This window comes from Protomyctophum bolini (genome assembly GCF_963924005.1).
Source record: "Protomyctophum bolini genome assembly, chromosome: 11".
NCBI lineage: Eukaryota > Metazoa > Chordata > Actinopteri > Myctophiformes > Myctophidae > Protomyctophum > Protomyctophum bolini.
Window position 1 is genome coordinate 6,268,526 of NC_137872.1, and position 17,879 is coordinate 6,286,404.

General features: G+C 43.4%; 1 protein-coding gene across 1 annotated transcript; it reads left to right on the forward strand.

Annotated features, from left to right (window-relative positions):
• Positions 1-386: 386 nt before the first annotated feature.
• Positions 387-15,532, forward strand: bri3 (brain protein I3). Its single transcript, XM_080776301.1, has 3 exons — positions 387-1,147; positions 8,005-8,110; positions 14,493-15,532. The coding sequence occupies exons 1-3, from the start codon at positions 937-939 to the stop codon at positions 14,623-14,625; spliced, it is 450 nt and encodes a 149-aa protein (XP_080632427.1). The 5' UTR covers positions 387-936; the 3' UTR covers positions 14,626-15,532.
• The last annotated feature ends 2,347 nt before the right edge of the window (positions 15,533-17,879 follow it).

Below are 17,879 nucleotides of genomic sequence, written 5' to 3' on the forward strand. Positions count from 1 at the left end.
TTATTTGTGCTTGCTTCCTATCATTTATACCAGTGATTTCCATTTCAAGGACCCCCAGATTCTTGCATTTGTCCATCATGGACCCTACATCTCAAAATGTTGTGCGCCAGGCAGGGACCCCCATACCAGATTTGTGTGTTGCTAAAATGTTTCCAAAAAAGATTCCACATTTTTCTATAAGATCTTTTTTTGGAAAATGGCAGATCTAGGCTACTTGTAGATCTGCTCTTTTCAAATAGCCTGCCCTATTAAAAGTCTCCTTCTTTTGTGCCTTGTTTTCCTAGAACCTGCTTATTTATCACACACACGATCTGGCAACGCCGATCATCAGCAGCGAGCATCACATGATTCCTCTCTTGTGACACAATCCATCCTGTCTGTGTGTGTGTGTTGTGTGTGCGTGTGCGCGCGTGTGTAGGAACTAGTGTAGAAACAAGAAAAGAGACAACACTTCCACACAATATCTTCTCCTTGGAGAGGGAAGGGACCATGACACCGGAGGAGTCTGACTGACTGACTGAGGGACATGAATGAAGCCTGGTTCGTTCCTACATTTAAAGAGCCGCACGGTGTGTGTGTGTGTGTGTGTGTGTGTGTGTTTTTGGGGGCTGGAGGAGGTGACGGAGAGGGAGGTGTAGGTGGAGGTGGGGGGACAAAGTTCCTCTCGTCGCATGGAGGTCCACCAGGACAACAACAAACCAGGGACGGAGATCAAGAAGAAGTTTCATTTTTGGCCAAGCTTTGCGGCGTGTTGTGTGTGTTGGTTTGGCGCTTTGATCTCTTTGATCTTTTGAAACAAAGTATTCGTTTCCTTAAATGCGACACATCTGTGGAGGAAGGGGATTTCTCTATTTTTTCCCCTACTTTTTGAGTTTTTCTTTTTTGAGGTAAAAAACAAAAAGTTGAAAAAAAAAAAAAGAAGCGACACGTTCGTTCATGATGGTGGACACCAGCAAGCCACTGCTCCATGACAGACCCCCCGCCTACAACACCGTGGCGCCGGGGGGGACCTACGGGGGACCCCCGCCGCAGGGCCAGGGACCCCCGCTGCTACAGCAGGGCAACTACGGGGCCATCCCCCCCGCCGCGGGCTTCCACCAGCCGCCCCCACCGCCCTACCAGTACGGTCCCGCTACCGCTGGCCCAGGCAAGTATAACACACACACACACTCAACAAAAAAAATCAAGATCAATACTGCAATGTAGAACATTTAGAAATGCTCCTGTCACAGTCTGGAATTTGAAGTGTAGGCCCACTTATGAGTCAGAGACTCAGAGTAAGCAAAAGCATGCAAAAGTATTGGTATAGACTAGAGGCTACTCTTTATACATAAATGTACCATTTCAAGTTTTCACATAACAATCTTTTGAAAATAGAACAAGTAGCCCTTCATAAGATCTACTCGTAGATCTGCTATTTTCAAATGGCCCGAAATGTAGATAAATGGTGCATTTATATAGCCTTTATCCAAGGCACTTTACATAGATTGTGCATTACATTAACCATTCACACACACATTCACAGACCGATGACAGAGGAAACCACGCAAGGCTACCAACCGGTTACTATACTTTGGTCCGACATACCAGCAGCACGGGGCAGCACACCTAAACCTAACCCCCAACCCTATCCCGAGTCGGACCAATGCTCCTTCGAACCAATGATATGTCGGACCAAAGTATGCTCCCCCTACCAACCTGCACATCGGGATCAATTAGGGGTTCAGAGTCTTGCTCAAGGACACTCAAATAAAGGTAGTGGAGTAAAAGTGCACCATTTGACTCTGAGATGAGAAATACTCAAGTGAAGTACAAATACCTCAAAGTTGTACTTGAAGTACAGTACTTGAATACAAATATTTAGTTACTGCCCCCCCACACACTCCTCGCATTGCATGGTGACCCTTTGGTGTGGTTTGAGGCTTTAGGCTCCTCAACAGTGACATGCGCGCCGGGAATGTGGTCAGTTTGTTGAGTGTGGTGGGCGGTGACGTCACAGAGTGTGTTCAGTGTGCCTTATTTACGAACGACCACAGCTGTGACGCGTTCACACCGATTCACACTGGACAACCCCAGCTCAGTGCGGGCACTCGGCACACCCGGTGCGCAGATCACTGGATTTTCGAACGATAACGCAAAGGGTGCACTGAAGAAATGGACGACAAGAGAGCACGCCAGTGCGTTCAGGGCGCGTTGCCGAACGCACCCTTAGTTGGTGGTCACCTAGTGGTGTTGCCGTACTCAAGCGGTCATATACATACATGGGGAGGGATGGATTGACGGACGGACAGACAGACACACGTAGTCAGTGACGTAGACTCCGTGGGGGGCGGCCGGGCTCGAGCCCCCATAAAGAATTAGACCTGAATACATCATTACTCTATGGAATATATTCGCCTCAGTCCGTCTTATACATATTTATGTTTTATAGGCAAATACATACATCATTTTAAAATGTATATCCATATGATTTGTGGTTTTAAACCAGTGGTCCAGCTAAATGACGGTAGAGTTGGTAACCTTACTAACCTATTGGATGGACCCTTTATAGATCTTTAACTTTTGAGAGCGTAACATGAAGCCAAATGGGCCCGTTCGGGGGCCACTACACAATTACAGAATGTAGAAGTCTAGAAGAAATTCAGAATTGTTATTTTGATCATTTGCCATGGAATTGTGGACGATATCTTATCCCAATGACAACAAAATATTCTTTGGTCTTGGGTCTGAGAGGCTAAATGTCATCAAATGCTGGTCCGTGGCTCAAATGCAGAATAAATAATGGACCTTGATATGAAAAGGGTTGAAAACCTTAAACAAACCAGGTAAAAAAAAATGTCTTGAGTTGATATAAAACCTCATGGTCTATAAATGACAGACAGGCTACTTATTCTTTCAATAACGTCATGTTTGCTATAGCCTAAACTACAGTTAGCCTATCTTGTCGCCAGTCAGCAGCAGGTGCCAGACGACCACATTTGTTTTAGCCAATCACAGCGACACTATCCCCCCCCGGCCCCCGGGGAATGGGATATTGAGCAGTAGTCCGTTACTTAAGGAAGTGCTGCCGGTGCAGCAGAGCGGTATCTGTTGTAACAGAACTTTTATTTTAAGCTCTTTGAACTGTATGACATTATGCAGCCGCCAGGTCTGCTCTGTCTGCAGCACTGTCTGTACTCTACTGCAGTGGTTCCCAAAGAGGGGTCCGGGGACCCCCAGGGGACCCTTGAGGCAGTTCCAGGGGGTCCCCAGATAAATTATAGTTTGGAACCATTTGTACACTCGGAGAGTGTACCAATAGTGGAACCAAATGGACCCGGATCCCCTCCCCCTTTATCATACAACAGCTGCGGGTGCGGCTTCAGTTCAGGTGGATCCCTCACCACCCATCACCAACCACCAGACATACTTAATTAACTAGTGGGCGTGTCCACATAACATTTTTAACAAATCCTGTACACTTTTTTTGAGGAAAAAATAAGAAGTCCTCAGAGTCCTTACTATTAAATAATACCTCATGATCATGTTATAGGGTACGTGGGACAAAATCAAGGCAACTCCATCTTTTAAGATTTCATAATGGTGACGGCAATAAGAGAGTTGGCGCATAAGCAGACTGGTGCTTCCGGTTGATGTGAGGAGCAGACTGGTGCTTCCGGTCGATGTGAGGAGAGATGGAGGGAGAGCATGCATGCATGCCGTGCAGGATGAGGAGTTGAGGACATTGTGTGGTTGGCTTCATTTGCATCAGACAGAATGTTGGCAGGCAGACATGATGAAGACACAATGCTGCCCGCTGTCGACACCAGCACCACTTCCGCTCGGACTTCATGTGCTCGCTAACGGCAAAATAGAGCTCATTGTTGTTTGTTATTGTAGAAGGAACAATCACATTGGAGCTTTGTGCCCATTTTACTTTTCCCCCCCAAGAAGTGTAATTTTGAAGATGATTCACTTCTTCAGGGGAGTGGTTATCTAGCTGCAACCCCCCCCCCCCAAATAATCATATTTGAACTGGTGACCCCCTTAAATAATCATATTTGAGCTGGTGACCCCCCCCCCCCCAAAATAACCATATTTGAACAGGTGACCCCCCCAAAATAATCATTTTTGAACTGGTGACCCCCCAAAATAATCATATTTGAACTGGTGACCCCCCAAAATAATCATATTTGAACTGGTGACCCCCCCAAAATAATCATATTTGAACTGGTGAACCCCCCCCCCCCCCAACCCATATGTTCATACTTGAACTGGGGACCCTCCAAAATTATAATATTTGAACTGGGAACCCCCCTAAATGATAATTGATAAATTGGCCTCAATTTGGAGATAACCCCTGCTAAAGATTGCGGCCATTACAGGAGACTATGGAGCGAGTCTCATCAATTTATTTCCCCCGTTCTTTTGTGTGACTGCTCCGAGGTGGCGGCTGCCTATGCGGTGAATATGACACAGATGAGGCGTACTTACTGTAATATAAAGACCGGCCGGCCGGCCATACACGGGATTTATAGCCCTGTTATTTACGTGTATGACTCGGTATGTGCTAAATTGAATTAAATTCCGAAGTATCAACTGAACGATCAGAATTGATGGGCCAACGAGAAGTGGAATCAGGAACTGGCTGTTAGTGTTAACCTCAACGTAATCTCATCATAAAGCATTGTTTCATGACCGTATCTTAAACCTACTACAGTTTCACTGCCTGATGTGATGTTATATTAACCAGGTCATTTCTTGGTCATTGGTTTTAACCCATTTTGGGCGGTAACCCCATTTGGTGTTTCAAGCATTATGTTACACTTTAGCTATTGAAAAATAGCAGATCTACAAGCTCATGGCACGGCACCGAGTGCCGCGCTGCGAAGCTTGTAGGTCTGCTATTTTTTTTTAATCGTGAAAATGTGCCGCAAATCTTTGAAAAAAAATAGAATATACATATATATATATTCTTTCAGAGCGATCGTTTTTAACTCAAATCTGGGTCGGCGGCCAAATACAGATATTTCTCGGGGTCCTTGATATGAAATGGGTTGAGAACCACTGACATAGAAACATGAGGTTTTTCAGAAAACTGTCAGGATTTAGAAGACATTTGTAGACTCGACCTCTGGTCTAAATGGGTTAAAATGCCACATATATATAACTCCACTCCATTTGTCCGCAAGGACAAATGAAGTATCTATCTTATCTTCACATAGCCCCGGAAACCCAGACTTCCAGGGAGAAAAAAAAAGACTCTGGGGCTAGGTCCACTTCAATTCGGCATAGAGTAGCGCAAACGTTGATCAATCTCTGCTGATTTCTGGTATGCACCTTTGTTCAATTCACACACGCACACACACACACACACACACACAGTCCTCTCTCTCGCTCTAATTAATTAGTATCATGTCACACAGCTGCGTCTACGTTATCCCGGAGGATCCTGCCGGGAGCTGTTTATGCCATAGAAAGCATAGGTGGACCACTGGACCCCAAGCTAATCTTCACATAATTGGTCCTTACATTATTTATTATAAGCATTTCTGTCCACTCACTCTTTGTGGACTGTAGACCTTTTTAACCTGCCCACCAGTGACACGTCATCATCATCAACGGGGATTCCAAGGTGATAGAAACTGCAGCCTTTCTCTTCCTGGAAACATATCGACGGTTGTTACACCAACAAAAATATGACGTTGTGAAATTGGTTGGCACGTTTTGTAACTATTCACACAGAGTCCACAGAACCTCTGAGACTCGTGTAGGAAATACATTTCACTGCACTATTGGTGAGGAAACTTATTACTGTACTGTACTGTTCTGCTGCGTTTCTCACACGTCTTTTCTTTATTAATTATTCAATCTTTTATTTTATTAAACAATAATTCTCCAAATGACCAAAAATAGCAGATCTACAGCTTGTACAGCTGCTATTTTTGAATAGCCAACGTGGTATAAATGGATGCTGTAATGACCTACTTCTGCTGGGGACCCCCTGGCTGGAACCCCACTACCCCAAGGACCCCTTGGGGTCCCCAGACCAGACTCCACTTTGAGAACCAATGCTATACTGAGTGTTAATTAGTGAGGAACCATTATACAGGAGGCTACTGTCCTGTATGGAGATGATGCAGAAAAGGCGTGAAATGTTCCTTTGACCGACCAGATATTATGCATTATATCTGAGTGGCATGGGGCGTGGCATGGGGCGTGGCATGGACATGGCATGGGGCGTGGCATGGACATGGCATTGGGCGTGGCATGGGGCGTGGCATGGACATGGCATGGGGCGTGGCATGGGGCGTGGCATGGACATGGCATGGGCGGTGGTGGCTCAGGGGTAGAGTGGCTGCATGGTAACCCTAAGGTTGCCAGTTCGAACCCGGGCTCCCCCAGAGTTAGTGTCGAGCAGAGCCTTAGATGTAGACAGAGTTATGCAAACTGCGTTCACTTCATGGGGCTTCAGTCCAATGGCTCTCCTACATAGACTTCTATTGAGAATGGGACCTGGACCGGAAGTATGCAGAAATGCATTGGACTCGGGCAACGGCCCAGCTTTAATGATCTTAAATCCAGTGGCGTGCACAGACATTTAGAGGGGCAGGTGCTCAAGTGAAAAAAGGGCACGTTGTTGTGCAGCGTGTGGAAGTGTGAGATTTATAGATTTTGGGGCATAAATAATATATTAGAAGCTTTATTTTAATTTTTATCAAAACATACTGTACACTGTACAAAAAAGAAATGAATGCATTGCTGTCCAGAGGGAAAGTGGTGGTGCTCTAGCACCCCATAGTGTATCTGTGCACGCCACTGCTTAAATCCCTTTATTTTAGATTGTTTTGTAGCAATAGTACCACATAAACATTAAAGAGACTTTAGTTGTTACTGTACAATACTTCAAAACAGTTGTCATGTTGCGCACACATGCTTCAAATATCTCTTATTTGCGCGGCCTCGTTGAAAACAATGTATTTCCAACTCCAGCTTGTCTCAGTTCAGGCTGCATGAACAGCGCTTGAGCGCTCGGTTTCCGCCCCCTCTATATCGTAACTCTTCTATTCGATGGCTCTGGTGTCCAGGTGTCCTTGAGCAAGACACTGAACCCCTAATTGCTCCTGATGTGCTGGTTGGTGCCTTGCATGGTTTCCGCTGCCATGGGTGTGTGAATGTAATTAATGCACAATCTATGTAAAGCGCCTTGGATAAAGGTGCTATATAAATTTACCATAATTCTTTCCGTCAACTACTGCTAAAGAGTTCTTAAAGTATCGTGCCACAAGCAGCTCCTCTATGAGTGAACCCTGGTGATTTACAGTCATTGGAACTGGAAGGTTCACATTCAACTCTTAGCATGTGAGCTCCTTCTGATTTGTTGACAGACTGTGATACTGTTTGTACTGTTTGTAACTCTGTTGACATTGGCATTAAAGTATTGAATCTTGTGTGTCTATTTGGCATAAGGAAGGTTTGTCGACGCTTTGGAACTACTACTATACAAATACAAATAGTGTACCGTTGTGTACCGGACATGCTTTGGCCATGTCTGTGATATATCAGTCTTCCAATATCAAGCTTCGGACCGCATTAACCCAGGCCTGACGTCGAAATTAAAATTAAAAAAATCTTCTAAATCCTGACAGTTTTCAGAATGTTCCTATATTGGTGGTGCACAATATTTCGTGTTGAGGACCCCAAAAATTATATGTAATTGGCTGCCGACCCCCATCTGAAAATATGTTGTTCCAGGGACCCCCACCCCAGTCAAGCAAAGATTTGAGACAAAAACTTTTTATAATAATTATTTAAAGATTTGCGCCACGTTTTCATGAATTTTCAAAAAATGGCAGATCTACAAGCTCGTACCGCCACACTCGGGGCACGGACAAACTTTTTTTGGGGACCACTGATGATCTAGGGTCTACCCCACCCAGTCTAATATACTGTATGTTATGCTTCCAGGGTCACCCCAGCCAGTCTAACATTAATCGTGGTGTGTGTCTTCCATACATATTCCAGGGTACCCCAGCCAGGCCATATCCCAGCAGCCCTACACTCCTCACCCGCAGACCTACACCATCATACAGCCCTCCGTTGTTGTGGTGGGAGGCTGTCCCGCATGCAGGTGAGCGCGCGCGCACGCACACACACACACACACACACACACACACACACACACACACACAGTCACATCACTTCCAATTTCACTTCCAGTGTTCAGCAGCTCTCGAGTCTCGACACGTCGCATTGCGGAAATAAGGTCATTTGATTAGCATGTGATTTGTACGTCTCTCTCCTCATGATCACTGTGTGACTGAAAGTGTTCACTATGCAGCTTATATTCAGGCTCATATAGTCAACCACATGTACACTATACAGCTTATATTCAGGCTCATATAGAGTCAACCACATGTACACTATACAGCTTATATTCAGGCTCATATAGAGTCAACCACATGTACACTATACAGCTTATATTCAGGCTCATATAGAGTCAACCACATGTACACTATACAGAGGATCATGTTGCTTATATTCAGGCTCATATAGTTAACCACATGTACACTATGAATATAAAGTGTTGCTTATAGACGGGCTCATATAGAGTTAACAACATGTACAGTACACTATACAGAGGATCATGTCTACTATGTATAGAGGTTATGCACATGACATCATCGTCATACCCAGAAGTTATGCAGGAACGTTTACTGAGTGACATAAAAAAAACCTACTTTCTGGCCTTGACAGTCCATACTTCCAAACAGAAACTGGTCCTTAGTGAATGAAATTGCTTTAACCCATTCTGACCTGGCACCCATTTTGGTGTTAGCATCATGTTATGCTTTACCTATTGAAAAATAGCAGATCTACAAGCTCATATCGCGCCACCGAGTGGCGCGATACGAGCTTGTAGGTCTGCTATTTTTGAAAAATTCGAAGAACGACTGACATTTTTAGAATCTGATCTCAGGTCAGAATGGGTTCATCAGACCAGTGTGTGTCCAGTGGAAACCTCGTATGAATCTGATCTCAGGTCAGAATGGGTTAAACAACATGTCACTCACTTTGCCACTCGATCTGCCGTTCACTTCATGCATGCGCATACCCTCTATAGAAACATACACTGTTTTAAAACATTTCCCCAAACGTAGCAGATCAAGCTGTTCTGAAAGTTCACAAGGTGTTTCATAGCAATGCCTTACTTAGGTTGTAGATCGGCTATTTACACTATTTTTATACATATTTTGAATGTCTAAAAAAAGGACTTATTTAACGCATAGTATTTGTCGTATCTGTTCTGTGCGAGTTTAGTTTACAAAGGAAAACGGAAATGCAAATGTTGTCATATTAATGTTTCGATGTTCAATGCCAAAAACGCAATTATTATTATGTGCCGGGTTATGACGCATTGTTGATCCCAATTATTTGTATTGCCATGAGGCCGATCTATCGGCCACCAATGTGGCCTCTTTTGGCGTATTGGGTAGTATCGGTATGGGTGAAATGTCTACCGATATGTATCGCTATTACATACGGATGTAACTCAGTCTGGGCTCCAACTCGTCTCGTGTTTTGAAAGTTAATTTGAAATGCAGCTTTCTTTTGTCTGTGCCAAACTGTGATGTCAACTCAATGGTGCTGGTAGTAGTGTAGTGATGCAAATAGGTTTTCAATGTAACGTGTCCCGGAATGCAGGGATGGTCTTTTTTAGATGAGTCCCAGGGACATTTTATGAGTCCCACTTCAACCACGTTAGGAGTCATTATTTTGAGATTGCAAATTGCATCATTTATCTCCCATTTCATTTTATATGGTTTTAATGTGGTATAGAAAACAGAAGAAGAAATGATGTATTTTAACGAAAGCTAGCAAAATAAACTAGAATAACTTAACTATAAACTGCAAAACGCACCCTATTTTAATCTTGTGTCTGTATCACTCCAAACTACTCTACTCTCCCGCAGAAAAAAACTCCTGCAGTAAAGTATACGGCCATAAGGTGTCTGTACTACTGTCACTGTACCTTTTTACTATGGCTGCACAATTATATCTGCAGATACCGATTCTGACCGATTCCGACATTATACAGAGGACCACAATGGAAACAAGCCTAGGCGGGAAGCCTGTTAAAAATAGCCTATACTCTTTTCCAAGTGAATACTGAATGAGATGAGTACATAAGTTAAGAAAAATGTAGAAAAAATCAAGTTTATTTTTACTTAAAGATTTGACTTTTGTTCTAGACTAGAGGTACTAGAAACTTTTGATTTATATTGAACTCATTTTTACATTTTTTTCTTCTTTTTGTTTGCTGGTCTAAACCGAATAAATCTGGAGAGACCAATCCGATACAGATATGGCATTTTTTTGGCCGATATAGCCAATTCCCATTAGGCTATGTTACCAATTTTATATTGTGCATCCCTGCTTTTTACATAATTGTAATCTGTAAAAACTAAGGCCTGCTTTCATTCCCGCTCAAAAATATGTATGTATGTATCGGTTGCATATTGGTTTTCGTTGATTGTTCCCTCTCTAAAATCGGTTATCGGTATCGCCTGGCGCTAATTATTTGTAAGACGATTCGTTCAGTAAAATGTCATAAATGAACGATGGCGACAGGCCCCCTAACTGTCCATATATGTATGATAAAGCAGCATGTTGTCTGGCCATGGTCGCACACACACACACACACACACACACACGGTACATTACTATTCACAATCTGCTGACCGTCAGTTCAATGGATGGATTTATCACGCTGTTGGCCAGAGTCAACTTCCTGTCAGTCACATGACCGCACTTTAGACATGTGACTGGACTTACTGAGGCTGGGGGTCAGCACAGGTCAAGGTTCACCAGCAGGCAAAACCTCCGCTCTTCTCATGCATCGATCACAATGATTACATAATCGCCTGATGACAGTTGTTCGTGCATGATCATTGCCATTCATCTGTATATAGTGTTGACAGCTGGATTTAATGAACAGAAATGTCATGTATTGCTTGTTTTTTTCGTGTTAATCTTAACTGTACAAAATAAAAGTAACTAAAGCTGTCAAATAATTGTAGCATGGTACAAAAATTACACAATATTTACTTGCGCAAGCAGAGCGCGCAAGTAATAGTTTCGCCCGGGACTCGTATGCACCGTCCCAGCCAACCCGCCGCCACTTATGATGCGGATGCAGTATGCACCGTCCCAGCAAATTGTGTAATTGGTTTTCGATGGTGACGTAATGACGACATGTTTTAGTGTTGGGAGGATTAAAGGTAATGCTCCTGTGTATACATGTATGTAATCTGGCACCACTGCCGTATCAGGCACAATTTGCTGGGACGGTGCATACGCATCAAAAGTGACAGTTTATAACGGTCGAAAGTACTTGCGCGCTCTGCTTGCGCACTAGTTGGCCATGTATGGCCTACTAGTGTGCAACAAGCAAGTATGCACTCGACAGAGTGCAGTTCTAGTTACCATTAGATTTGTGTAATAATACACAAAGACACCAATCTAAATTGTACTCATGTACAGTTCTTTAGTAAATGTACTTTACTTTCCAGCACTGTCAGATAAGCCGTGTGGTGCCATTTCCAAACCTCTTATATCCATACTTTTATGGGTTTTTTGGGGGGAATAAATAGCTTAGTTCAACATCCTGCAGTGTCACAAAAGTAGAAACAAATAGCAGATCTACATGCTGTAGGTCGGCTACTTTTTCCTTTTTTCCTTTTGAATGTGATTTGGTTTTGGACATATGAGGTTTTTTAAAATCCCTCCCACAGGAGCAAGTCTGCACGCATGCATGCACACACACACACACACACACACCAACGTGACCTGCCGTCGGGTCCGGTCAGGACACTGTATACACACATGATTGAGGAACTGCAGGACTGTAACTGTACGTGTGTTTTTTTTTAATGCAGAAAATCCGAAGCGTTGCTGGAAGCAGCTGTAATCTTAACCCATTTTGGGTTAAGATTACTTTTGGTGTTGAAAAATAACAGATCTACAAGCTCAGTGCCGCGCTATGAGCTTGTATAGGTCTGCTATTTTTGAAAAATGGAAGAACAACTGACATAGAAACATAGCTTTTTCAGAAAACTGTCAGGATATAGAAGACATTTTTAGAATTTGATCTCAGGTCAAAATGGGTGTTTACGCTGATTATTAGTCATATGATACTTTTTTTTTGTGACTTCCATGTCACAACTAATAGGCTTAGCTGTTATTCATAAGCACCAGCAGCTCCAAACCAATTTTCAACAATTTTTTTTACCTCAACAAATCAACTGTTTTTTTTTAATGCAGAAAATCCGAAACGTTTGGTTGCTGAAAGCAGCTGTAATCTTAATGTTTACGCTGATTATTAGTCATATGATACTTTTTTGTGACTGCCATGTCACAACTAATTGGCTTAGCTGTAATTCATAACGTCTACATTTAATGACTATTCAAACGGAAACTTAGGGCTCTTACCCCTGATGCCTAAACTCTTTAGGCATGTTTTACTATTTTGAAACGAGAAGAAAAATGCAAATTAAATGGTGAAAAATAGCCAATCTATAAGTATACGATCTATGGCTATATTCTTTTTTTATGGTAAGAAAAAAGGTCCCTGAAAAGTGTAAGCCATGAGGCGGTATAAAGGTGGCTCAGGAACCAATTCCAGCCAATAATATGATGACAAGCACCTGTCAATCACTGTCGCGATTCAATATGCTAGACCTCAGCAGAGAGAGAGATGAACCATGTACTCTCACTGCAATTGTTTTCAAGCAGTCAAAGATAGCAACAATGTGACGTGACTCGTGAACTTGTAGGACCCCCCCCCCCCCCATACAAAATACTGCTCAAGTGGTTAACCCATTTTGGGCGAGGTGGTGTTTTAAACAATATGTTATACTCTAGCTATTGGAAAAATAGCAGATCTGCAACTACCTCATAGCACGGCACTGTTACGAGCTTGTACGTCTGCTATTTTTGAAAAATCGTGAGAATGTGGCACAAATCTTTGAATATATATTCTTTCAGAGAGAACGTTTTTAACGGGGGGAGGGGGTCCCTGGAACAACATATTTTCAGATGGGGGTCGGCGGCCAAATACATATATTTGTGGGGGGTCCTTGACATGAAATACTTTGAGAACAGAACCACTGACATAGGGTTTTTCAGAATTTAGAATCGTCCTCAGGTCAAAATGGGTTAAAAATAAGCTTTAACTCTGCTATCATATAGGTTATGTTTACATGTGACATAATCATCATACGTGGAAGTGTTTGCTATTTATGATTTTTACAGTACTGTCACGATCAATTGTGGCTGTTTTTAAATGTGCTTCACAGATAGATTCTGATCTAGGTTTGTTTATTGTTGTTTTATTTTTGAGTGGTGACAATTCAGCCTTTCACTCCAGTCAGCATGTTGCAGTCATGAGACCTGGCTCGCGTCTTATGATGACTCTGCATTCTGCATGTGTGGCTTATACTCTCGGATCAGTTCCATCATGGCTGGTTTTGAAGGATAATCGATGAGTCGGCATCTATGTGTGGCAGTGCTGCACCATTCTTGCTCAAATGTGAATCTCAATTTCCCTCCACAAGAATTGAGATCACTATTCTCACACTATTCATTTTTCTTTTCGTCTTCAGTCTGTGTTTTCGCTGAACATTTACTACGTTCAAAATGTGTCACCTGGAGCCATAACTACTGTGGCTTTAAACAGACGGCATCAAAGTGCTCGACTTAAACCTCTCTTAAAGTCTCTCTCTTGTAGCAAAAACATAAGAGTAACTAAAAATGAATTGGACAGCCAACAAAATGAGATTGTATTGGTGTCTGAATCTAGATTGCAATCATTTTTTAATTTTTGTATTAATTGCTCAGCACTAATGTGTGGCTGCATTCATTCAAATCTGTTTCATGGCCTTTTGATTGGATAATTGCTTAATTGTCTTTTAAAGAGTCCCGTCCTTGTTGCACACACACCTTTCTGGATCAGGGCCTGCTTGAAAACAAGACGGTATGACATGCGTGATTATGTCAACCAGGAGCGGCACGTGACTTTGTTTTCTTTCAGACAAACACAAGTCAGCGTTAGCCTGTTATCTCTCCTATGGTGCCAACATCGTGACACAACATGTTATTGTGGAAAGTAAACATCGTATCCAGCGACGTACAAAATATTCTTTAGTCTTGGGTCTGAGAGGCTAAATCTCATCAAACGGTGGTTCCGTGGCTCAAATGCTGAATAAATAATGGACCTTGGTAAGAAAAAGGATGGAAACCCACAGCCTGTTCTCTTTTCCCTCCCTTTGGGTCCCTCTCTCGTCAGCGTGTACTATTTAGGCATAATAATACAAAATAAAAAAAGAGTTTACTCTACAAAAATCTATCTTTCTAATATGCCTCTCTTTGATTGTGTGGTGTGCGTGCGTGCCTCTGTGCGTGTGTGTGTGTGTGTTTGCGTTCGTGTGCGTGCGTGCGTGCACATATTCCAGGGTGGGCGTTCTGGAAGATGACTTCACGTGCCTGGGCATCATGTGCGCCATCTTCTTCTTCCCGCTGGGCATCCTCTTCTGCTTTGCACTGCGCCAGAGGCGGTGCCCCAACTGCGGCGCCACCTTCGGCTAGGAGGACTAGACTGCAGCCGGTGCCGTACTGACGGACTTCTACAAGCAAAAACACGCTTTCTTTCTTTTTTTTTCTTAATCATTGCACACAGATTGTTGCCATTCATATATCGTACTGTGGTTCTCAACATTGGTTCCCATCTTGATTGGGTTCTGAACAGTCGTCGTCGTCCCCCCCCCCCCCACACACACACACCATGGGGTCGGTTCTGTAACTATGGAGGGTACAAACGGAACCAAATGAACCCGTTCCATTTGAACACTCAAATACAAGAAAGGGGGTACGCAGCTAGATGATTGATAATTAGGAAATTAGCTAACACTTTCACTGAGGGTCGTTGCGGTGTAGATTAGGGGAGTTGTTGTGGTGTAGATTGGGGGCGTTGTTGGACATGAAACTCATGTCCAACGGGCGTCGTATAATTTAAGTGTCATACAGCACATGATCAAGGACACGATACCCGGAGAATTATAAGCCAACTGCAAATATTCTGTTTTTTTATTAGTGCCGTGTCATGGCCAAAAGTATAAAGTTTTGTCACTTTGTCAATAATTATTGCCGGAGCGAGGTCACACCACGCCTCTTTTAATGTGCAGTAGGTCTAGGCTGTATTAATCACACTGAACGATTTAGTCGATTATGAAGATATGTTGTTATTCATGTCGAGTCATTGATGTATATGAGGAAAGAAAATCCACAAGTGGTTCCAAATATTTGTGGTTAATTGCCCAGACCTTCTTTAATCACATATTCTCAGGGGGGCCCCCAGCAAAATTACTTAATACAGCATCCAAATCAGTTTAACCACTTATACATATATAGTAACGCATACATCATGTAAGCTCGCAACGTGTTCTGAGCTTTCAGTGAAAAATGGCACCTGGCACTGTATTTTCAGATGGGTGGGGTGGGGGTGGGGGGGTTAATCCACACAGCGAGCGGAGCACATTCCTTTGTGTTTTCTGATGTCATGGTGAACCGAGCCGCAGACGATGTGTCTCGAGAGGATTGGATCGTTTTCTTCGTTTTTTTCCTTGCATTGACTCCTTTTTATGTTTTATTAGATATATATTTTTGCCATCAGTTAGTTATGTGCGGCGCACGTCGTGGTCACTGCGCCGCTTCACGCAGATCACGTGCGAAGACGACGTCGAAGACATCGTCGTCAAAGCGAAACGTCGACTTAACAAAGCCCTTGTTTTTTTTTTTTTTTCACTTTGCGAGGAAACGACACAGGCTAAACCAATGGAAACGACACAGGCTAAACCAATGGAAACGACACAGGCTAAACCAATGGAAACGACACAGGCTAAACCCATGGAAACGACACAGGCTAAACCCATGGAAACGACACAGGTTAAACCCATGGAAACGACACAGGCTAAACCAATGGAAACGACAAGGGTTAAACCAATGGAAACGACACAGGCTAAACCCATGGAAACGACACAGGCTAAACCAATGGAAACGACAAGGGTTAAACCCATGGAAACGACACAGGCTAAACCCATGGAAACGACACAGGCTAAACCAATGGAAACGACAAGGGTTAAACCAATGGAAACGACACAGGCTAAACCCATGGAAACGACACAGGCTAAACCAATGGAAACGACAAGGGTTAAACCAATGGAAACGACACAGGCTAAACCCATGGAAACGACACAGGCTAAACCAATGGAAACGACAAGGGTTAAACCAATGGAAACGACACAGGCTAAACCAATGGAAACGACACAGGCTAAACCCATGGAAACGACACAGGCTAAACCCATGGAAACGACACAGGCTAAACCCATGGAAACGACACAGGCTAAACCCATGGAAAGATTGGTGGAAGAATCCTTCGTTTAGACCTCCTTCGGACTGACTGACTGGTTTAGTCCTTCTTCGGACTGACTGACTGGTTTAGTCCTTCGGACTGACTGACTGGTTTAGTCCTCCTTCGGACTGACTGACTGGTTTAGTCCTCCTTCAGACTGACTGACTGGTTTAGTCCTCCTTCGGACTGACTGACTGGTTTAGTCCTCCTTCGGACTGACTGACTGGTTTAGTCCTTCTTCGGACTGACTGACTGGTTTAGTCCTCCTTCGGACTGACTGACTGGTTTAGTCCTTCGGACTGACTGACTGGTTTAGTCCTCCTTCGGACTGACTGACTGGTTTAGTCCTTCGGACTGACTGACTGGTTTTGTCCTCCTTCGGACTGACTGACTGGTTTAGTCCTTCGGACTGACTGACTGGTTTTGTCCTCCTTCGGACTGACTGACTGGTTTAGTCCTCCTTCGGACCGACTGACCGTCCTGGGCCGAAACGAAAGACTTGTCTCCGACAAATCTGTCTGCTTTTGATTAAAAAAAAGATGATAAGATTTCAACGATTTCCTGGGGCTATATTTGCACTGACCGTTTTTTTTTTTTTTTTCTATTATTCTTGCCATGTTTTGCGCTTTCCTTCCAGGGCTTACCTCAGGTATATGGAGACTGAAACGCCCTGAGCCTCGAACGGACTTCAAAAAGGCATGATGATGAATTCTGAAGCTGTATTTTTGACTCGATGCTGCCACGCGCTCGCTCACTCGTACATTTAAAGGAAACCCCTAAACTTGTTTTATTTTGTATTTCCTTCTACCTAATCTTGGTATAGGTCCTCCATAATGCTCATTGTAAGAAGTGCCATCATCAATTCCTGAGCTGATAGAAGACCTTTTCTCTTCCTGGAAAGATAGCATGCTGAAATAGATGTCGTCGTTCTTGCATAAGTGCAAATTAAAGAGCAAAAGTTGGAAAGCTTGCGTGACCAAACCTGCCTACCGAGTATGTCACCAGTAGGTGGGTTTTCCTGAACGCATTCAGGGCGGGAACCCCTTTTGGTGTTTCAAGCATTACGTTACACTTTAGCTATTGAAAAATAGCAGATCTACAAGCTCATAGCTTGGCACGGAGTGCAGCGCTACGAGCTTGTAGATCTGCTATTTTTTTATTTATTGTGACTGGCGCAAATCTTTGAATATATATATAATCAGAGCGAACATTTTTTTAACTAAAATCTTTGCTTCTGAGGGGTTCCTGGAACCACATATTTTCAGAGCCGGTTCAGTTCTTGTTCCACCAGTTGTAGAACCAAACTTCTTTTGGTCTAAAAGGGGCCAGAGCGAGTCGACAAACGGTGCCATATTAAGGTGCATTCAGACCTGGATGGTTAGAGCGGCGCGATTACATACAAAGTCAATGCAAATACGAGAATTGTGCAAAC

Bases quoted from the DNA above. Each gene is read 5' to 3' on its own strand.
- bri3 (XM_080776301.1), top strand. From the start codon at position 937: ATGATGGTGGACACCAGCAAGCCACTGCTCCATGACAGACCCCCCGCC. The intron at 1,148-8,004 runs GCAAGTATAACA...TACATATTCCAG, and splicing joins TCCCGCTACCGCTGGCCCAG to GGTACCCCAGCCAGGCCATA. The intron at 8,111-14,492 runs GTGAGCGCGCGC...CACATATTCCAG, and splicing joins GGAGGCTGTCCCGCATGCAG to GGTGGGCGTTCTGGAAGATG.